The 23,082-nt window shown below is 48.9% G+C and overlaps 1 protein-coding gene across 4 annotated transcripts in view; it reads left to right on the top strand.

Moving 5' to 3' along the window:
- Positions 1–22,768, top strand: part of FKBP6 (FKBP prolyl isomerase family member 6 (inactive)) — a 29,190-nt gene extending 6,422 nt beyond the window's left edge. For 2 of the 4 annotated variants that reach the window (NM_001102209.1, XM_005225180.3), the window contains 4 exon segments: positions 2,187–2,381; positions 2,510–2,619; positions 4,013–4,105; positions 15,170–15,648. In NM_001102209.1, coding sequence (NP_001095679.1) covers positions 2,187–2,381; positions 2,510–2,619; positions 4,013–4,103 — 396 coding nt within the window. In that variant the 3' untranslated portion in view covers positions 4,104–4,105; positions 15,170–15,648. 4 annotated transcript variants of the gene reach the window in all.
- The last annotated feature ends 314 nt before the right edge of the window (positions 22,769–23,082 follow it).

Raw genomic sequence — 23,082 nt, 5'->3', positions numbered from 1 at the left:
CGACCATTGCCACTGCCTGTTCCAGAACTTTATCATCATCTCAAACAGAAGTTCTTTATCAGTAAACAGTAACTCCCACTTCTCCTGCCCCCAGCTTCTGGTAACCTTTATTCTATTTTCTGGCTCTATGAATTGATCTATTATGGGTACTCATGTAAGTGGAATAATAACAACATTTATCCTTTTCTGTCTGACTCCTTTCACTTAGCATGATGTTTCAAGTGTCATCCACGCTGTAGCATGTATTAGTATTTCATTCCTCTTTATAGATGAATAACATACTCTTGTGTGGATCTTACTGGGGCTTCCCTGGTGGCTCAGACAGTAAAGAATCTGCCTGCAATGTGGGAGACCCAGGTTTGATCTCTGGGTCAGAAATTGCTTTTCCTTGGAGAAGGGAATGGCTTCCCACTCGTTTTCTTGCCTGGAGAATTCCGTGGACAGAGGAGCCTGGCAGCCTGAGCCTGTCGGCTGTAGCCACGGGGATCTTGCTGCCTCTTGTTTATGTTCATCAGTTGGCGGGCATTTGGGTTGTTTCCACTTTTTGGCTATTGTGAATAATGTTTCTATGAACACTTGTTCACCAGTTTTTGTGTGTAGACTGATGTTTTCAGTTCTTTGGGGTGCCTAGCTAGGAGCGCAATTGCTGGGTCATATGGTGAATCTGTTTAACTTTTTGAAGTACTGCCAAATTGTTTTCCACGGTGGCTATTCCCACCAACAATACAAGGCCCCAGTTACTCCACATCCTCACCCACACTTACCTTCCTTTTTTTAAGGTGACAGACATCCTCGTGGGTGTAAAGTACTGTGTCATTGTGTTTTTGCATCTCCCTGATGGCTAATGATGTTGGGTGTCTTTTCATATACTTATTAGCTATTTGTGTATCTTCCTAGGAGAAATATTCATTCAAATTCTTTGCCCATTTTAAATTTGGTTGTCTTTATTGTTGAGTTGTAAAAGTTCTTTATTCTGAATACTAAACCCTTATCAAATGTGATTTGGAAATATTTTCTCCTATTCTGTGATTGTTATTTTACTTTTGTACATTGCTGAAAAGGAAAAGATGTCTTTTTATTCAAAAGTCAAAATAAATCATCTGAAGGCATGGACAATGACCGCAGTAAACCATTATATGTTGTCAACCGAAACCGGTAACTGCCTGTTATAATGATTTTTCTTAAACATCAGTCAACCTTCAGTCATTTTGTTCTTTCACTTTTTTGATAGTGTCCTTTGAAGCACAAAAGCTTTTAATTTTGATTAAGTCCTGGTAATTTATTCTTTAGGTATTTGTGCTTTCGGTGTCAGAATTTATCTAAGACTACAAAGATTTACACCCATGTTTTCCTCTAAGAGTCTTTCTTACAGTTAAGCTTTCAGGGCCTGTGGTCTATTTTGATTAATTGTATGTTGTCTGAGGTAGGAGTCAACTTCATCCTCTTGCTTGTTGACGTCCATTTGTCACAGCACTATCTGCTGAAAGGCTACTCTTTCTCCATTGGGTGGTGTTGGCGCCTTGTTACTAATCAGTTGATTCTGGATGTACATAGGTTTGTTCCTGGACTCTCCATCTGCCTTGTTGGTTCTGTTCTCTTGACCTATGTGTCTGTCTGTATGGGTACCACACTGGCTTGGTAGTAAGCTCTGAAATTAGAGAGTGTGAGTCTTTCAACTTGGTTCTCTCTCTGACCACCCCGCCTTCACCCCGCCTTTTTCAAGTGTTAGGATCCCATGAATTTCTGTATGAATTTTCAGATCAGCTTGACCATTTTTGCAAAAAAGGCAGTTGAAATTTTGGCAGTGGTTGAACTGAAAATGTAGAGTAATTTGGGCACTGTTGCCGTTTTAACAGAATTAGGTGTTTGGATCTGTGAACATGAACTGTCTTTCCATTTACTGAGATCTTCTTTAATTTATTTCAATAACGTTTTATAGTTTTCAGTCTATAAGTATTGCACTTTACATTTATTGCCACTTATTTTATTCTTTTTGGTGCTATCATAAATGGAGTTTTCTTAATTTCATTTTTGGATTGTTGTTAAAGAAATACAGTTAACTCATATATTGATCTTGTGTCTTGCAACTTTGTGAACTCATTTTTTAGCTCTGATTGTGTGTATTCTTAGGGTTTGCTGTACATAAGACCACCTTCTCTCGACCACCTGTCTCTTCCTTTCTGCAGGCCTTGTTGCTCCTCCACCGGCGAACAGCGCCCCCTGAAGAGCAGCACTTGGTGGAGACCGCCAAGCTGCTTGTTTTCCTCAACCTGTCCTTTACTTACCTGAAGCTGGAGCGCCCCACCATGGCCCTGCGCTATGGAGAGCAGGCTCTGATCATTGACCGAAAGAATGCCAAGGCCCTCTTCCGCTGTGGACAGGTGAGCGGGGGCGGGGGGCAGGGACCTGGGATGGAACGCTCGAGGAACGGCCACAGTGGCGGTCAACTGTGTTACTGCCTCAGTGCTCTTCCCTAAAGTGTACTTGTAACATGTTGTCCTTTGGGCAGGCTTGTCTCCTTATGACTGAGTACCAGAAGGCCCGGGATTTTCTAGTCCGAGCCCAGAGGGAGCAGCCCTTCAATCACGACATCAATAACGAGCTGAAGAAACTGGCCAGGTGAGACCACTGTTTGCAGGAGTACAATCAGAGAAAGAAATGTGTGGTGTATCTGCCGCTCTGGCCTGTTCACTTGGGTAAAGAACTGTTTGATGTTGCCAAGCCCATGTGAGGAGGCAGCGCCCCCTAGAGCTGGCTTTAGGAAGTGCTCAGCTCTCTAAACCTGCAGCTCCGGAGAGGGGGCGTAGGACAGACCTCCAAACCACACATGTCTGGACCGTTGCCCACCTCCCTGTCCTCCTCACCAGGCAGAACCCTAAAGAGGTGGCCAGTGTGATTTTTAGAAAGGGTAGCATTCTTCAGATTTTCTTCCCTGCCGGCTGAGAACCTCTGTTCTCAACTGACTGCAGGAAAATGTCTTAAAGATGCTGGTTTGATCTGAAATGGCTCTTTCAGATCTGAGTCATTCCCTAAGATGACTCTCTTGTTACCCAGGTGATACCGATACCAGTATCTCAGTAATGTAACTTTTTCTGATTGTGGAAGCTACATATTCATTGTAGAAAACTTTGAAAATTTCAACATAATTCTGTCGCCTCATAACCACTGGTTTTTTTTTTTTTTTTTTTAAGGTGTTCTTTTGTTTCTCTTTATTGGTGAGGTTTCTCTACTTATGTTAACATTTTTAAACGTTTAATCCAGATTGCTATTTTTGGTTGTGCTGGGTCTTGTTGCTGCGAGCAGGCGTTCTCTAGTTGCAGCGAGCGAGGACTGCTCGCTAGTTGCAGCACGAGGTGGTCTTTGCAGTGGCTTCTCTCGTTGCAGACACAGGCTGCAGGTGTCAGGCTTCCGTAGTTGTGGCTCACGGGTTTAGTTGCCCTGAGGCATGAAGGGATTGAATCAGCGTACCCTGCATTGCAAGGTGGATTCTTAAGCACTGGACCATCAAGGAAGCCCTGAAGCTTTCTTGACATTAAAAAAAAAGCACAAGGTGTGTGTACCTCCTGCTTGGATCCAGCTATTTGCATTTCAGGCCTTGAAGACTTACAGAAATTTCCTTTCTGGTATTTATAAATATCCTGTTAAGAAAGGTGTAAAAATTTTGGAATCTGACCATTCTTTAGCAGGAAAATCTCAAGATAAATGAGAGATCTCTGAGTATGAGGTGTTGCTCAGATGGACGCAGCCGACAGCCTCTCTGACAGCAGCTCCCAGCCTTCGAGACTGCTGTCTTTGCAGATGGTGGGCTTTTTGTCCAAGGGTTTCCTGAATAGCCGTCTGGGGAGCCCCGCCATTCCCCTCCTCCTCCAGCATTGTTTCCACCCCCTCCTGATTGGGTTTGAGGCCTGCTGAAGTTGTGGTGTTTCTGGCCCTGAGTGGAGAATTCTAGCCGCCAGGTGTCATTTCCCATAGATACTGTGCGTCTCTAACGACTGGGTATTTCTCCCTGCAGCTATTACAGGGACTACATGGACAAAGAGAGAGAAATGTGTCACCGGATGTTTGCTTCTGGTGACAATGGCTCTACAGTAGGAGAAAACTAAAGGTAAGCTGACACACAAAAAGCTTCAGGATGAACCCATCGTCAGGTGAAAATACCGTTAACTCAAAAATGCATTTAATACGTCCTCCTGGAACATTGTGGTTTAGCCTCAGCAGTCTTAAAGGAGTTTTTTTTAAAAATAATTCTGTGTGTTTCTGGCCGTCTGGGTCCTTGTTGCTGCATGGACTCTTCGTTAGTTGTGGGAGTGGGGCTACCCTGTAGTTGCGGTGTGGGCTTCTCCTTGCGGGGCATGGGTTCTCGGGAGCATGTCTCTTTGGTAGTTGCAGCCTGTGGGCTCAGTAGCGGTGGCTCCAGGGCTCTGGAGCACTGGCTCAATAGTTGTGGCACACATGCTTGTTTGCTCCACGGCACGTGGGATCTTCCTGGACCAGGGATCGAACCCGTGTCTCCTGCATCGGCAGGCAGATTCTTTACCCATGGATCATCGGGGAAGCAAGCCCCAGCCTCTCCGGTCTTAATCACTCTCAGAACACTAACGTTAGGCTACAATTGGGCCAAGTCAATCCACAGAAAACCTGTTTTATAATAAAGTGTTGACTGGTAATTTATTGAACACTGTACTTACAGCAAGCCAGAATGGTTGTCTGGGTTCAGAATGCTGTCAGGCTATCGGTTGTTTACCCTCATGATCACGGGACCGACGGGAGCTCTGGCTCACTGCCCCGCATCAGGAGAGCCCATGGGGCTGCGTGCTGCCAGGCCAGGAAAAGATCTGAATTCAGAATTTCATGTATAAACATCACTGCTGAATGAGTATCGAATTTGCACCATCATATGGTAGAGAGTTGTGAGTCAGATTGTCGTAAGCCAGGGGCCATCTGCTGTCTGAGTGAGAAGGTGGGCCGTTCTCCTCGGTCCCCGAGTGACAAATGCTGCCCACTGGGAGGAGAGGAGCCCTCCCTCCTGGAGCCATGGGCGGCTGTGGTGCAGAGGCAGGCCCGTGCTGTGGGCCTTCTCGGAGGGTCACAGAAGCCTTGGAAGGTCCATCCAGGGCTTGGGCTAGATTCATAGGTTTGAGAAGCCTTAAGCTTAAACATCCAACCGGTCCATCCTAAAGGAAATCAGTCCTGAATATTCACTGGAAGGACTGATTGAAGCTGAAACTCCAATACTTGGGCAACCTGATGCGAAGAACTGACTCATTTGAAAAGACCCTGATGCTGGGAGGGATTGGGGGCAGGAGGAGAAGGGAACGACAGAGGATGAGATGGCTGGATGGCATCACTGACTCGATGGACATGAGTTTGAGTGAACTCCGGGAGTTGGTGATAGACAGGGAGGCCTGGTGTGCTGTAATTCATGGGGTCACAAAGAGCCGGACAAGACTGAGTGACTGAACTGAAGCCTAAACATGAAAGCAGAAATGTTTCATGGCTTTTATTCACCTCCTTCGCAGTAGTGAGGCTATCCTTATAGTTATTAATGTGATGGTTTATCTGGGCAATGAAGATGATGCTTTATCTGTTTTTTCCCCCAAACCTGAAAGCCTCCAACCTCACCTTCCATTGAACACATTGTTAATGATGATTGATCCAGATGTCGAGGGTGGGGACGGTTGGTGACCACTTACTCCGAGAACTAGAGACAGAAGGTGCTGGGGCAGCTGGGGGCGGACGCCCGGTCCTTCAGCAAACACACCCCACCGGGGGTTACACACCGGGTTCTGGTTTCTCCAGGACTGCATGACGTAACTCTCTTGTCTGGTTTACTCTTACTTCAGAAAATTAATGGAAACAAAATCACCTGCCTTAAACACCTGCTTGGCTTGAGTAGATAGCTCTGCTCTCTTGAGAGAAGTCAAACAAGAGGCAACAAGAAAACAGCTGCCGGACAGGCTCATGGTGATAAATCTCTTCTTTGTTTCCTGCTCTGTCTCTCTACAAAAGAGGCCTGGGAGAAGGCAGTGAAAAGGCCCATTCAGTCCAGAGTTTTCTCACGAGTGATCTGTACACTCTTGTCTCTGCTCCATCAGAAACAGGCAGTCGGTGTCACACGTCAGCATCACTGTCACTGCTGACCATGACCCTGTGACCCTGGCCTTCAGGCCTTGTGGGGACACTGGTGTATTCGCAGCTCCCCTGAGCTGAGATGTGAGCCAGATGACCATTGGTGTCTGGCAGAAATGGAGGCGCAGTGGCTTTTCACCATGACATTTTGGACCATGAGCTGGCAGGTCCTTCTGCTTAATGAAGATCCTGTTCTTCCCAGGTCTGTCCTAGAAACAAGGCCTTGGAAACCCAACAGGACAGGTTTCCTCTCTGTTGCCCTCACCTCCCACCTCTCTGCATCTGGGAGACCTTTTTTAGCTGCCGCTTCTGAGATGGCTTCTGGGGTGTCCCAAAGTCTCGAGCCTGTCTGTATCACCAGCAGATTGCCACTGCCATTGAGACTGTAACGCGTTTTAACTTTGTGTCGTTCGTCGTTTCTCGGCCCGCCTTTTGTGTGTTGTACTTGTAGCTGGCTAGTCACTTCAGACATCTAGCTACTGACTTTTCTCTGTCTTGTCTTCTGAAATGTTTGTTTCTTCTGGTGGAACAAGAGTCCCCTCAATTATATTCTCTCAGCCTCTGGTGATAGTAGACTTAGTTTTCTGAGGTCAGTGGGCCATGTCTCTTTCACCTTTGTGTTTTCTAGCATCTGGAACCATGCCTAGCATGTGATTGGCACTCAGTAAAGGGTGGCTGGATCAGGTATGAAATAGCCGAAACACTGGCCTCACCTCCTTGAATCCTTGCCTTCCCGGCTGACTCCTGTATTGGCTCTCAGGATTCATGTTCTTGCCAATAGCAGAAAACCATCCTTAACAGTGTTCACTGCAGAAGAGGTTTGCTGAGGGGACCCTGGGGGAGCCTACAGGATTTGGGCAGAGGCTGAGCACTCAGAACTCCTCAGGTAGAGATGGAGGGCCTTGGGGAGTCCGTCCTTCTTCGCTGCCTCCTCTCCTGCCCTGAGGAGGCCCAGGCGTCCGTCCCCACAGCCTTTCTATACAGAGGGGAATTCCTAACCCACACTGCCCTCCTCTTCCTGAGCCAACGCAGCTCGTTTGAAAAATCCTGAAGCAGGACTCTGGCTGGGTTTGGAGGGTGTGGAGTCCCAGTTATCATGTCATTTCATCCACAAGGATTTCCCTGCGTATCTCTAAAAGATAAGGGCCACTCTTGAATTTTTCTTTCATTCTCAAATGCTTGTCTTTCTGCTCATTTGCTTTTACTTTTCTCTTTTCCATGTTGCAGACTTTCCACAAATGGTTCGTGTTTCTTGGCTGCTTATTCACATTTAAGAATGAAACAGTAAGACAATTTGACCAGGGGCTCTGTTTACCTGGGCAGGTCTTCTCAACTCATCCTTCTTAATTTAAGGCTGAATAGATGGGTGCCAACCGAAATGCTTTGAGATCCTTAAATACCACAGGGAGGAGCTTTGCATTGGGTTCCAACTCCTGCTGCTGCTGCTAAGTCGCTTCAGTTGTGTCCGACTCTGTGCGACCCCAGAGACGGCAGCCCCCGAGGCTCCCCCATCCCTGGGATTCTCCAGGCAAGAACACTGGAGTGGGTTGCCATTCCCTTCTCCAGTGCATGAAAGTGAAGAGTAAAAGTGAAGTCGCTCAGTTGTGTCCAACTCTTAGCGACCCATGGTGGGACTGCGGCCCACCAGGCTCCTCCCTCCATGGGATTTGCTAGGCAAGAGTGCTGGAGTGGGGTGCCATTGTCTTCTCCCCAACTGCTACACTAGCTTATAAATTCTGTATTATTTTAATCTGCGTATCCTCAATTTCTAGTGAGACTGAGCACCTTGGCGTATTTATTGGGCCATATATTCTTTGTGCATGTTTCCTGTTGTCCTTTGCTCACTCTTGGGCGTTTTCTTCACTGGTTTGTAAGAACCCTTTTCCTGTGATGGCTGTTTACTACATGTCTGTTACGTACGGTCACATATTTTCCTCTGGTTGTTTTGAGTATCTACACATTTCTGTGTTTGGCTGCTTTCTGTGTGGTCTCTGGAATCCACCCTGTGCTCGCACTTGGCCTGTGGGAGTAAGCAGAGGTCTGTCATGAGTGAGCAGGAGAGCTCAGGGTGTGACGGGCTTGCTGATAGCTTTTCTTGGAGTCTGAGCATCAGTCTGTGTCCACAGTGCTTTGTAATGTCCATAAGCCCATTTAATCTTCCCAACATATTTTAAGGGAGAAATTATCTCTCTTTTACAGATCAAGGGGAGGAATAAAGCTCAGAAAATCAGACCCTTTCCCTGTGAAGGTCTTTGTGTGTGTGTAAACAACTGTGACCATTTTCATTTGATTTGAAATGTAAACCCCCAGATGCTGTCCAAGGCTTTGAGTACATCCAGCTTCTCTCTCTAGCTGGGGTGTAATCACTGATTGGTCAGGGATCTTTTTTATTCCTTTCTTAGGTGTTTATGAATTTCCTCCCTCTTCTCTGCTCTCCATACTTAAGAGAAGCTGAAGCCTTTGGGCTACAGAATTAAGAAGATCGAGCCATGTTGCTTGGCCAGCCTCAGGGAAAGAATATCCTAACAGATTTTTGAAAGTGTTTTCTGGAAAGTCAGAGCAGCTCCCGAGAGGCTCAGGTAGAAGTAAAGGCTAGTAATAAGCTCCTGTAGTTGAGGTTCTAGGGTTCCTTTAGTCCTGGTTCAGAGAGTGTCGGCCAGAGTGAGCCCTGGAGCTGCAAGCTCCACAGAGCTCAGTGCCGAGGCTCCGGGGTCCTCTGGGGTCAGGGGTTCCCTTGTTCCAAAACAGCCTTCCTGTGTCCGGCCATACTGGTCAGTTGCCAGGAAACCCTAGGAGCAGATCATCATCCCTCATAGTGTGTGACCAGATTCAGACAAGAATCTGCTTGATCCTGTTCTTCCGAAAGGGATTAAGGAGAAACTCAAATCCACTGTAGAGTCTATAAAGGTATTTCATGCCTCCAATTAGACGCATCTGAGTCCTGAATAAATAGGAACTTGCTTCAGTGTATTTTTGTGATTTTGTATGTTGTCAGTTCTGACTGACTTTCCCTGCATCTCCACTTCTTTTACTCCTCCCAACAGAGGTGTGTTTTCCTGGGAGTAACTGGGCATCCATCCTCTTGTTGGATGAGGGTTGTGCCATTTTCCAGGCAGACTATTAGGTAGTCTCCTGATCTTTAGGAAATCTGTGAAATGCTTTTTCCTCCAGCTCAGGAGATCTCTGACGTCATCCCTTTGTTGTGTGGACTATAAATACTCCACATGGGTTGGCACCTTTTGACGGGCCCCTTCCTGGGCAGTGCTTCCGCTGGTGGTTTCTTCGGCCCCTTCGCCCTCTTCGTAGCCCCTTTCGGCAGCCATTGTTGTTGCTGTTGTTCAGTTGCCAAGTCATGCCCGACTCTTCGTGACCCCATGGACTGCCCACGGCAGCCTTCCGTGTCTCTCACCATCTCCCAGAGTTTGCCCAAGTTCATTCATGTCCATCAAGTCAGTGTGATGCCATCCAGCCATCTCATCCTCTGTCGCCGTCTTCTTCTGCTTTCAGTCTTTCCCAACACCAGGGTCTTTTCCAGTGAGTCGGTTGTTCTCATCAGGTGGCCAGAGTATTGGAGCTTTAGCATCAGTTCTTTCTAAGAGTATTCAGGGTTGATTTCCTTTAAGACTGACTGGTTTGATCTTCTTGCTTTCCAAGGAACTCTCAAGAGTCCTGACAGCCATAACAGGCCCCGAACCCCATTGCCAACTGAGGTTTACTTCTGGGCTCTTAGTGAATGAGGTATCAAAGAAGACTAGTTAAATTCAGGAGATAAACTACGTTCCTTTTTCTAATCTTCAAATCAGTGATTTATTGAAGTGCCCTTACCTTTCCGTATGGGGGCTGAAAAACGGGAAATCTGGATTCTCAGACTTAGCTTGTTTTCTGCGACATCAGCCAAGTCATTGAAGCCCTCTGGGCTGCAGTCTTGCCATCTGTACAATGTAGCGATCAGATCTTTAAGATCTCTCTGTACCTCCTTCGTTCCCGTCAGATGTTGGCTCAGTCTGTTTTTAATTTCTTGGATTCATGATTACCTAATTTTGAATAAGCCATGTCTCTAGGCCTGTGTAACCCAGAACCTGACTTAGATAAATAAGGATACAGGCACATAGTGAAAGAAGCGAACATCAGTAGCAAAGAATTAATGTGAAGTCACCTGGGAGGAGATGTGGAGAGAGGATGGACTCTGGGAGCACAACATGGAACCAAGAGGACAGGCTGGGAGCCGGGGGACGAGTGGGAGCTTTAGCTGGGAAGGCTCTGGTGGGCTTCAGGGAGCCACGCACCAGCCCCTGAGTAGTTGCGTGTCCTGCACAGAGATAAGCGGCAGCTGCTGTCGGCTTCACAGCGGGGTCTCTGACACCAGGAGAGGCAGAAACAAAAACAGGACAAAAGAAATCCTCTAGGGGGTGAATTTCACAGAGGAGTGACCAGCAGTGTCACGCCCACCAACACAAAGGACAAGGACTGAGAAATAACTCGATCATTCATCCGCCAGTGTGGATGGTGGGAATGCAGGCAAGACCACGAGCCTACCCCCTGGGCGTACTGAGAGCAGGAAGTGCAAGGCGGGAGCAAGCCAGTACTGCTGGCTCAGCCGCCTCAAAACCATTGGTGGGGCCCTCCCCAGGGACTTGGACTCAGCAGCTTGGCTGGGGCCCCACACTTGCTGTTTGTAACGAACTTCCAGGTGATATGGACCAGCTGGTCCGTGGAGCACAGTGAGGTAGATGGCCTTCTCAAGACATCCTCATGAGAAGAGGGAAGGAGTGGGTGCAGGGCAATTAGAAACGTAACACAGTGGATTTGTTTGGAAACGAGGGTGGCCATTGGGCAGCACTTCTGACCCCAGTTTGTCACGTATTCTGCTGTCTTCCATTCGTGCTGTGGCAGCTGATGGCCGTGAGCGCTGACAGGTGTCATCGGAGGAAGTGTGCTGAGTCCGGGGCCACCCCCAGGTCAGGGCAGAGGCCTGGGCGCACTTGGGTTCAGTTTACACCTAGAAAGGCTGGGCTTCGGGGGACCACTCAGCTCGATGCGTGTTCCCAGCAGGAAGGGAGCGCTCCATGATGCCTGTCTCCCACCAGTGCTGAGAAGTAGAGAGAAGTAGTTGTGTGGGGGTGCGGACCAGGGACGCTGAGGGGACTACAGCAGGAGGAGGCCGTGTGGAGCAGGCCACCAGCGGCCGGACCAAGGTGGGGAGAGGCAGATGAGGCGGCCGGCAGTGAGGACTGGCTTTGCATGGCGGGGGGAGGGGCAGGAGGGGGACCGCCGAGGCCAGAGGGCACAGCCAACTGGTGGGGTGGCCGAACATCACATCGTGGAGTACGTGAGGGGGCTCGGGCTTCTGGGAAAATTCTTCTCTCTCAGTTGGATGTTTGAGATACCCAGACTAGGTTATTCCGATTGAGTGATGCATTTTGAGTTAGAGAACTAGTTAAGTGGATTCAGGGAGGGTCTAGGAATCTTCACCTTTTTGTGCATTATCTGGGACTTGAAGAGGGATCTACAGCTTTTACCAGTTTTTCAAAGGCTGTATGACCCACAAGAGGTGAAGATCCATTGTTCTAGAGGTTTCTCAAGACACTGTTCACGTTTGCCCGCTCACTGTGGCTCACAGGCTCTAGACCAGGGCTGTGGATGGGCAGGGCTGGTCCACAACGCCGTGGGAACTCCTTGTATCTGCCTGGCCCTTGGCCCTTTACCCTAGGGTTTCAGACAGAGACACCCCAGGCTCTGCAGCCTCCGGCTCCAGGTCCCAGGATTACATCACTTTCCTGTCTTCTCGTTACTTTCTCACACTCTTCTCTGATTACTGCCCACTATTCTGTGCAGCTACTGTGGACACCGATCATATCATTGCTGGAGTTTCTATTTCACAGTGACTGTGCCTTTTCCCCAGGCCTGGGGTTCACTCTCCTCAGAAGCAGCTTGTTTAGTATTAATATATTCAGCTGGAGTCTGCCCTCCTGGACCTTTGTCTGTGTTCCCTGCCCGAGTCTGACTTCTGTCTTTGTAGGTCTCCTGGCTGATCTTTGCTTGACCCCCGGGTACATGATGGCTTTCTCTTTGCCTTTTGCTCCTTAGTATGCAATGAGTATTGGATTTTCAAAATGAAACATGAACTTTTTTATTTTGATGCATTTTCGTTCATGCTAAAGTGTCCCTTTTTATTAGTTTCAAATTGAAAATTCTGTTGACTAAACTTCACAAACCCCAGTGTCTGATCTTGGACATTCTCCTTGCCCACCTGCATCCTCGAGCGCACATGTTTGTGCTGCGTGAATATTGAATACAGGGCTGATTTCTACAGTCAGTGCATGGGACACAGACTGGATTGAGTTTTTGTTTTCATTGATGATTAGTAAACTTTTTATTATGGATATTTTCAAACCTATTCAGATTTAGAAAGAATAGCATGACAGTGTGGTCACCAGCATTCTGCTCTTCTGTTTCTTCTACCACCCCCCTGCCCTGTAACTTTTTGTCAGTATTTTAATTTAAATTATAAAAATGCTACGTGCTTATGGTTTTAAACCAGAAGGTGGAGAATAAAAGCTCCCTGTCCCCAAACCTGTTTTCTAGAGGTAACCACTGACGTTTCTTAAGTGTCCTTCCCAAAGCATTGCTGTGAATATTCAGGATTGTGGGTGTCTGTGTAATCTTCCACACAAATAGAAGTATACATTTTGTACCATAATGCAGTTTGGGTGTTTTCTAGGTTAGCATACAAAGAGCTGCCTCATTTTAAGAAAACAACTCGGCGGCATTCCATCCTAGGAGGGAATCATCATCTTCCTAACAGTGATTGATAGGCGGACAGACAGATGACATGGTTACCCCTCAGCTGAGTTTTCTCTGATGTTTGTTTAGATGTCATGTCACTGGGTAATACACGTGTAAGTTGAGCTGATCCAGGAGTCACTACAGTGACCGCGCAAGCGTCTGTACCAGCGTATATCCCCTGTGGTGCTGCTGCTATTCCGTTATTTAGCTTTGCCATCATGAGTGCTGTTAGATGTCTTAATCTTTGCCAGTTTGGTGCATCCAAAATGAGATCTTGTTATTAGTGTTGACATGTCCGTGGTCAAGCTTCTTTTCAGATGTTCAAGTATCCTTTCTATAAATTGCCTGTTTCTCTGTAACCAAACACCTTTCTGAGTTTTTCAGGTTTGGGGTTTTGTTTTGGGGTTTTTTTTTTTGATAGTAAAATGTCGGTTGCTTCCCTGGATACTCTAGGCATATGATCGTCACATTCAAGTAATGGTAACTTTGTCCTCTGATTCCCACCTTGTCTCATCTTACTCAGAGCCCATCTCCCTCTGTGGGCTGATACTTCCAGAATAGCGTTAGATGGTGGTGACGGATCAGCACTGCATCTTTCGTGACCACAGTGGGTGGACCAGTTGCTGCTATACTGCTCAGCATGATCCAGGCTTTCAGTGAAGATACAGTCTTCTTTCTGTCATGCTAAGGAAATGTTTTTCTACTCAAGTTTCTGTCAGGAATGATTGTTATCAAATGCCTTTCTGTCACAAAGATAAACAAGCTTTTTTTTAACCTTTGACCTATTATTGTGGTTTATAATGTTGAATCTTTGCAGTAGGGCCTTTGCACTGACATTCCTCCAAGCCCGAAAGCCCTTCTGACTATTCAGAGCTCAGTCTACTTAAATGTCGCCTCCTTGGAGAGGTCTTTCCAGTTACTTTATGTTAAATAACAACTGACATCCTTCTGTGTCCCCATAGCCTGCTGATTTTTCTTCACAGCAGTTACGTGTTTTGGTTTATCTCTTTATCCCACTGAAGAACGTCCCAGGAGGTTTGTCAGCTTCATTTCACTGGTGCCGTGTTTTTCTGTAATGTACTATAAAGGGCAGCCAAGCAGGCTTAGTCAGCAGGGTGCCACAGCACTTAGAGGCACAGACAAGCACTCTTCCTGGTAGATTTAAATGACCAGCAAGATGGACATCCTAAGAAAGCACTGGCCTCCTCTCCTGCCTGCACTGGCCCACCTGCTTCTTCCCAGGGCTTGGCTTGAGGGGACTGTCTCAAGCAGGTGTCTCTCCCCCACTCAGAAGCTGCTGTTCAGCAAGACGGCAATGAAGGATGTGTTCTTAACTGTGACCCCTCCCCCAGCCCTGGACACCCACACACACCAGGGCCCCAGGCTGGGCCGGCGCGTCAGCCAGCACCCACCTCTGTGTCCCAGCATTTCCCACGGCTTTGGGCCCAGCTGGGAGGCAGTGATGCAGAGCCATCACCGCAGAGCCCTCAGTGGGTGGTCCTACCAGCTTTCGTTGTGTTCCCACCTTCAGTCGAGGTCATACTGGTCTTGCGACAGCTCAGTGAAGTATATCCTATAGGAATGTTTGATAGGTGAGGAAGCAGGAGATACAGCTGGCCCAGGATCACAGAGCTGGAAATAGTGGGACCGGGAGTCCACTTGGATCTCCTGGCCCTGGATAAACTACCACACTATGTCCCTGCTGCCAGCGCCCGTGTTACCCGCCTCTGTGGTGAAGCCAGCTGTCCTGTGGAGCTGTCTGGGTGAAGCCTGTCCAGGCGTCTTGTCTGGTTACATCCCTAGTGGTCAGTGCTGCCCAGTGTGTGTCCCAGGGGTTTCACGTGTCCCCCTGAAAGCAGCCGCTTGTACGTTTGGCCCTTTGAGAGTGCTTTTGACATCCTCGAGTGGTTGAGGATGTGTAGCCCTTGTGGAACAGTCGAGATGGACCAATGAGGAGATTGCCCACACTCAGGAGTTAGTCATCTGTTTGGGGGCTTCATCTGAACAGTAAAATTGATCTGGATGGTCTCAGGGGCCCTTCTGTTCTGCTTTTCTGAGATGGTGTTCTTGAAGTTTCAAAGCCACCTTATTGACAGGTCACCATTTCCCTGCACCCACCCCTTAGGGCCCTTGCCCCCCCAGGGGCATCTGTCTGTCCCTGGTTCCCGCCTGGACTCAGACCCTGGACTGGCTCTGGCGCCCTCTGGGACAGCTGAGTCCCACTCTGTTTCTAACTGCTGTGTTTGATTCCTAGATTTTGCAGCTAATGACAAGTGAGAGAAGCGAGGCTGCCCGGAGTTCTCCATCGTTATGGGAGGTGGGCAGAGCGCTTTCCGGAAGGATCTCCTCAGGGCAGACTGTGTGCTCGACCTGCTTGGAAGAGGGGCTGAGTTTCTGCAGTCCAAGGCCACGGCCCCGTCTGTGACTGACGCTGCTGAAGTGTTTTCACAGCTGCTGCTTTCTGTTTCACGTTTTCATGCAAAGGAGGTGAAAGGGTAGCTACTGACAAGTAGGAGAATGCTATTTTTTAAGGCAATTGCTTGTTTTTTCAAATAGAATTAGTCCTTGGCTTTTCTCCAGTCCCAGCCCCCTTCCTGCTGCTCTTGTCCCTAGGTGAATACAAATAGGGATTGCTTTGTGTATTTTGTAGGGCTCTCAGTTTTGAAAAGGGAGAATTATGTTACAGATGTTTTTTTTGTTGTAAGTAAATAAAACACTTCCTTGTCTTTGCAAGATCCAGTGTAAATTGTGTTGAGTTCAACTAAACTTACGAAGTCAGTAGGTAGGGTAGAGGGACAGCTACTCACTGAGACCAGTTGGATCAGCGAGAGTGCGAGTTGGGTTTATTTTCTGGAGCCACAGCAGTTCTTTTTGACCTAAGGGTAAATGCTTGTGCATTTGCATTGGGGTTCCCTTGAAATCTTCTCCCTTCCATGGGGAGCTGTTTCAAGAGAGTTAATTGGAAACCTGGGAGCCAGCCAGTCCTCCTGCCCTGTTGTGGACTGTGAGTCTTGCAAAAATGTGTGTGTGTTGAGGTGTCACAAAGCCAGCCTCCCCGTGGTGTCTTGGACAGTGTGGTGCTGGGTGAGGACAGCTGCCACCTGAGGGTCCGCCTGGGCCCCTCACAGCATTGCTGCCGCTCATTCTTGGTACAAGTCTGGGAGGTGAGCAGTGGCCCTGCCCTGACCAGGAAGGAACAAACTGGCCTCGAGGGACTTTGACACTGCCCCAGGGCTCTTCGGAGTCAGGGCCGCCTCTCCCCATCATGGGACAGCAGGGCTGGTTTGGACAGGCCTCTGGATCCCAAAGGGCTTGGCTGTCCCCACCCAGCCCCAGTGCTCAGTCCTCCTCTGTGAGCCTTGCTCTCCCTACCCTGACCCTCACTGACAACTTACTGTCTCGTTCAGAGCCATGGCCCGAGCCCAGGGAGGAAGGTCTGGGCCTGGGTCACGCGGTGAGGGCCGAGCTGGAGTGCTCCTAACTGAGAGGGTGGCCCGTCCCGCGACATGCTCAGAGACCTTTCCCCGCTCCCCACGCCCGCAGGCTGGTTGCTGCCTTCTGAACAGGGTCTGAGCGCTTTTCGCTAGAGACAAGGCCTGGAGCCCTGGCTGACTTTTGCTGAGCAAACTGGGCGATAGGTGGCGACATAACCCACTCTATGCTTCCCGGCGAGCCCTGCGGCCCGCCTGCCTGGGCTGCTGCAGGTGCCCCATCCTGGATGGGGTGGTGACCTTTGGGACGGCTCTCTGGCTCTCTCTCTTGCCTGAGCTGCTTCACCCAGCCTAGCTGTTCAGAGAGACTGGTCTGTGCTGGGCGTTGGCTCAGCTCCCGGGCCCCTGCCCTCCAAGAGGAAAAGGTGTTGAGTGTGGTAAGTTCTCAGCCTAGAGGGAGAGGCTCTGCAGACCGGTGAGTTGTGACAAGGGAGCCTAAGGGACCCGCTCCAGCCAGTCGGGAGCACAGCAGGGGCTGCAGCCAGGAGGGGACCCATATGCCCGTCTGAGAAAAGACGTCTTTGCATTTATGTCATGTGGGCAGACAGATGGCATGGGTCCAGCAGAGTGTGTGTGTGTTGGCTGGGAAATCAGACCCTCCTGTAGGCCTTGGGGAGCCCGGCAGGCCCCTCCCCAGGTGACCAGCACCCCAAAGACGCCTGTTCTCCCTGGATCTCAGGAGCCAGGCTGGGCTCTTGGCTGCTTCTCTCCTGACCTCGTTAAGCTTACCTTGACCTCTCTGATCACTTTGGTCAACCCAGTCACAATGAATGACCTAATAACAATGAGTAGTCATACTTAATCCAGAGCATCAGTTAAGCAGAAATGCCTGTGTGTGTGTGTGTGTGTGTGTGTGTGTGTGTGCGCGCGCACCCATACACTTCTGTTTGTGGCCTAGGAGGCAAACATTTTAGAAAGAGAAATGCCAGCAGATGGATAATAATGCGATATGATATAGTGTACTAAGCCAAAAATGTGTTTTCTTTCTTACAAATGTGGTTTTCTTCACTACCCTTCAGACTAAAAGTGCAGCTGCCTATGGGGAAGGACCTGAGTCAGATCTCCACTCCCCCCTCAGCCCCCTTTACCAGCCCCCTCCCCGCAGCTCCCCCTCACTGATGCTCAGAAGAGGGAGGCACACCCTTCTAGGGAGAACAGTCGGACCCAGAAAATTCACCAACCAAAAGGGGAATTGACTTGGGTGGGAATGGGGGCGCTTCACGGCTGCTCTTTGAGAAATGTCAGGAAACAAGAACAGTACCAGGAGACAGGTTCCAGACAGACGGCCAGTTTGGAAAAGGTGGATTCCAGACAGAGGTCACAGACCCCAGAAAGCGCCCCGCACTTACTCCTGCTTGGTGACGTGGTGTCTGCAGTGACCGTGACAGGTGCTCACGGGAAGCCCATGCACCCGGAATCCAGGTTCCCAGTGCAGGACCTGAGCTGGTTTCTGAGAGCCTCTGGAGGAGAGCTCTGGGACGGATAAGTGGGTGGAGATGCGCCAGAGTCATCGTCACCTGGAGGAGGCTTGCCTGACTCCCACTCCCGCTTGTGCTGGAGGGACTCCCGCGTGACTCCTGAGATCCTTGGCACAAGGATGTGAAAGTCGTGTCCCTCAGGCTGCTCCCCCTACCCCGGGCCTGAGCCAGCCCCTCGGGGCTGCTGCCCACCCTCTTCCTGCTCAGCCTTATGCCCTGGCTGAGGGGTGTGCCTCCTGAGCGTCCCTTGTATCAGCCCCTCGTGCTCCGTGTCTCTGCCCTGCCTGGGTCAGAGGTCACAGCTTCTCACCTTGCTCGCTGGACACCCTTCCCCTGGCCTCCAGTCCTAGTCTCCAGACCTTCTCCACCTGCTTGCCCTGTCCTGCTCCAGCTTAAATGCTTCAGTAGCTCCCAGTAGCCTTTGAGATAAAGTTCAAACTCCCTAATTTAGCACAGGAGGCCTGGCCTGCCTCCAGCCACTCCCTGCCAGGCACCCTGCCTTCCGGCCAGGCGGAGCCACCTGCGGCTCCCACAGCGGCCCACACCTTGTGGCCCCGTGTGGTGCTGTCAGATCGGACTGCATTTCGACTCCTCTTCCAAAGCTTAAGACAGCATCCTGAGTCGAAGCTGCCAAGGCTCAAAGAGGCAGGGCGTGTGCCCCCAGCAAACCGAGGTCAGCCCAACAATCACGGGAGATGGGCCATTCAGCATAAGAGTAAACTTCTCTGCCCCTCGTCTGGTAAATAAAAATCACAAACCTTCCTCTTTTCTTGGTATTAAAATACTTCTCATATTTTAAAAAATCATTTCAATTTTTTAATACAAGAACCACAAGATAGTTATAAATATATGCATAGACCTGGAGCAAGAGAGAAAAAAAGGCTACCTCCTCCAGGCAGCCTTCCCTGACCACCTAGATGGACATAGCTGCCTCCAAGATAACCAAACCCTTGGTTCCCAACACCCCACAGTAACCACATGGTCTGACCTGACTTCCCCAAGGTTCTGAGCTTCCAGGGCAGGGACGGGAGGTCACCTGACTGTGGTCCTCCATTCCCCAGCACCGAGAAATAAGATCCTCGCTTTGTTGAAGGAATAAATGGAGCTCACTTAGGACCTATGTTCACATACCTCATGAAATCCTTATGGACAAGTCAGGAAGTTAATGGGGGATAGGTCTGCCTGGGCTGGCTGTATTGAGGAGTCTGGTTCAAGGACCCTTGATGGGAAAAAAATAAACCCAGGTCAGACAGAAGACTGGACTCGCATAAGCCATGGGGGACGGTGACTGCTAAAGAGGGCAAGGCAAGCACAGGTGAGGGGCGTGGGACCCTGGAACTCCTGGCAGATCTGCAGGCTGCAGATTTAGAGATGGTTTACCCACCCAGAGAAGGGCCGAGGGCACACCACGCCTTCACAGCAGGGCTGCGTTCCTCCGAGGTGGCTGCGAAAGCCAAATAATGATGGCATCTTCAGTGTCAGAAAAGCCCTAGGCGCCGACAGCAGACAGCAGCTAGTTGGAAATGCGGTGAGGGTTTCCCACTCGGTTGGGAAAAGTTGTTGGAAAATGTGCGGTTGACAGGGAGAACTAAAGGCCATGACATCGTCAGCCCCTCTTCTCCTGGCTTGACTCGGTTCAGTTGTCCCCACCCCAGAGATGGAGTGACTCCCCAGCCCAAGGGTCACCCCCAGGGCACCCTCGACCCTGTACCCCTCTGCTAGGGCAGGCATGCCCCCCCCCCCTCAGCTTCTCCTGAACCCCGGCCAGGCCCACTTGCCCCACCCTGCTCAGCCACGCTTGGAGTATAAGGCAGACTCCCAGGTGGGCTGACCCCTGCCTGGCCACAGCCGATAGCTGCCCGCCATCAATAGCACAGTGTCCCCAGCACACAAAGAGCCTTACTCAGGCTCCGTGGAGTGGCTGTGAAAATCACCGAGGTGCAATTCCAACCTCAGAATTACTCAGCAGCCCTTTCCTGCGTCACTGGTTCCTTTTTGGATTCCGTGAGGGGCCTGTCCTAACCTTGCCCTTGATTCTCAGGCCCCCTCTTCCCTTCCATGCACCCCCTTCTCCGCTCTCCAGGCCCAGTCACCTGGCCTCTTCCTCCACGGAGCCAATAAACGTCACTGGGCATGAAATAAGGCGCCCCTTTCCCCTCACCCCTCCTTCTGTATCTTTGCCCACCTCACCTCCTCCCCAGGGTCTTCAGGGCAGGAGCTGGGGGTGGGGGAAGTGCCCACCCCTTGCCCGTCTCTGTGCCATTGATCCTGGCCCCAGTGGTTCATCAACCATCCTCTGTCTTTGAAACACAGGCTTCTCTCTTTCTGCCTCCAGACATGGTCCAGCCTCTCCTTCCTAATAAAAGACTTCTTCAGTCCTGCCTCCTCCTCTTACCCATAGCCAGACCCCTTTTATTTTATTCTATTTATTTAATTATTGAAAAATGTAATGCATTCCTATGACATTTGATGTACAAATACGGTCCCTCCCATCCTTGCCCTCTTCCCTACTCCTGATCCCTTTACTCTTGGCAGTTTCCTCATTATTCTTCTAGGAGAGTTAACTTTTACATGAGACTATCTTCATATAATTCTTCCTCCTTTAAACAAATGGGACATAATTCACATGCCATGAATTTCACTCTTTTAAGTTATATAATAAAGTGGGTTTTTTTTAAAAGCATGTTCACAAGTTGTACAACCATCACCCTGTCTAATTCAAGAGTATTTTGATCACCCCAGAAAGAAATGCTGTACCCATCGGCCGTCACAACCCACTCTCTCCTCTGAGACCCTGACAGCCATCAGTCTCCTTTCCGCCTCTGACTTTACCTCTCCTGGATGTTTCATATACATGGAATCGTATAATATGTGGCCTTTTGTCTCTGGCTTTTCTCACTTTAGCATAATGGTGTCAAGGTTCATCTATGTTGTAGCACGTTTCAGTACTTTATTCCTTTTTATGGCTAAGTAGTGCACCTTTTTGTTTATCCACTGATTGGTCGATAGACATTTGTTTCCACTTCCTGGTTATAATGGATAATGCTACTGTGAACATTTGTGTATATTTTTGTTTGTTTCAGTTCTTGTGGCTATACATCTGGGAATGGAGTTGCTGGATCATATGGTAATTCCACGTGTCATTTCTTGAGGAACAGTCATCCTGTTTTCCACAGCAACTGCACCATTTTACATTCTGCCAGCCATGTATGAGGGCTCTGATTTCTTCTTGTCCTTGCCAACACCTGTTACTTTTGGGTGGTTATAACAGTCGTGGTGTTATAACTCTTCTAGTGGGTGTGAACAAGCATCTCATAGTGGTTTTGATTTGTATTCCCCCGAGGACAACTGAAGTCAAGCATCTTTCATGTGCTCTTCATTCGAGGATCTTCTTAGGAGAAATGTCTGTTTAGATCCTTTGACCATTTTTTAAATTGGATCATTTGTCTTTTTGTTGTTGAATTGAAATGAGTTCTTTATATACTCTGGAAGTAGTCCCATGTCAGATTTATGGTTTACAAAATTTTCCTCGTGTTCTATAGATTGCTTTTTCACTTTCTTGATAGTGTCCTTTGAGGCACAATTTTGATGAAGTCTTATTTGCCTGTCTTTTCTTTTGTTGCTTATGCTACCGGTATCATAAAAGAAACCACTGCCAAATCCAAGGTTATGAAGATTTACCTCTATGTTTTCTTTTAAGAGTTTCATAGCTTTAGCTCTTAAATTTAGGTTGATTCAGTTTGAGTTATTATTTGTATATGACACGAAGTAAGGGTACACAGCTTTATTCTTTTGCACATGGATATCCAGTTTCCTAGAACCATTTGTATTGTATGTAGAGAATATTCAAGACCAGAGCTACTGAATGATCTTGGTATCCTTGTCAAAAACAACTGGTCATAAATGTGTGGGTTTGCTGCTAGACTGTTGCTTCTGTTTCACTGACCTCTGTGTACGTCTGTCCTTGTGCCCACTACCCAACAGGCTTGATGACTGTAGTCTTGTACTAAGTTTTATAATTAGGAATTGTGACTCCTCCAACCTTGGTCTTTTTCCGTTTTGTTTTAGCTATTCTGGATTCCTTGCATTTTTCCATGTGAATTTTTGGGTCAGCTTGTGAATTTCTTAAAAAAAAAAAAAAAAGCAGCTTTTGAGTAGGATTTCAGTAGGGATTGCATTGAATCTGTAGATTCATTTGAGGAATACTGCTAATTTCATACGGAGAAGGCAATGGCACCCCACTCCAGTACTCTTGCCTGGAAAATCCCATGGACGGAAGAGCCTGGTAGGCTGCAGTCCATGGGGTCGCTGAGGGTCAGACACGACTGAGCGACTTCACTTTCACTTTTCACTTTCATGCATTGGAGAAGGAAATGGCAACCCACTCCAGTGTTCTTGCCTGGAGAATCCCAGGGACGGGGGAGCCTGGTGGGCTGCCATCTATGGGGTCGCACAGAGTCAGACATGATTGAAGCGACTTAGCAGCAGCAGCAGCTAATTTCATAATGTGCGGTCTTCTAATCCATGAACATGGATATCATTCTGTTTATTTAGGTCTCTAATGTCTTTCAGTAACATCTCATGGTTTTTAGTATATCTTCCTCCTCTCTGTTAAGCCTGCACCCGCCTGGCTTTAGGCTGAGTTGTCTGCACTTGCTTTTCAGCGTCCCCTCCATCGCCTGCCCCTCAGCCCACTGCTGTCAGATGTCTGCACCACCACCCCATGGGACACAACTCTGATCCAGGTCCTCAGTGACCCCGGAGCTGACTGTCCAGGGGAGCACCTTCCTTCTGGAAAGAAGTCTTCTTCCCATGGACCTCTGAGATCACTTGCCACTTTGGAGCAAGCGTTTATTAAAACGCCTTCGCACATAGCTTTCACAATGCCCTTTCCTGTTCTGTCCCCTCACTGACTCTGCTCTCACCCCTCCTCTACCCCTTCCTCCGCCAGCCCCATAGATACTGGGGTTCTGTCCTTGACCATCATCTCTTCCGCAAGAATGCATTCCTCTCAGGTGAACGCATTGACCCTCCAAGGGCTCAGTCCTACTTTTACCTTGGAGCCTCCTAAACCTCTTCCTCCAGCCCTGCCCTCTCTGGACTCAGGGGCCTTGAGACCTCCCCTCCCCAGTCTCTTCTGGGCAACCCGGCCTCCTCTCGTGTTTCTGAGTTCAGTTAGCGATCACATTCAAGCCAGA

Source organism: Bos taurus, chromosome 25, assembly GCF_002263795.3.
Source record: "Bos taurus isolate L1 Dominette 01449 registration number 42190680 breed Hereford chromosome 25, ARS-UCD2.0, whole genome shotgun sequence".
In the NCBI taxonomy this organism is placed as follows: domain Eukaryota; kingdom Metazoa; phylum Chordata; class Mammalia; order Artiodactyla; family Bovidae; genus Bos; species Bos taurus.
The sequence above is the reverse complement of the archived record's forward strand: the minus strand, read 5'-3'. Positions and strand labels throughout refer to the sequence as shown.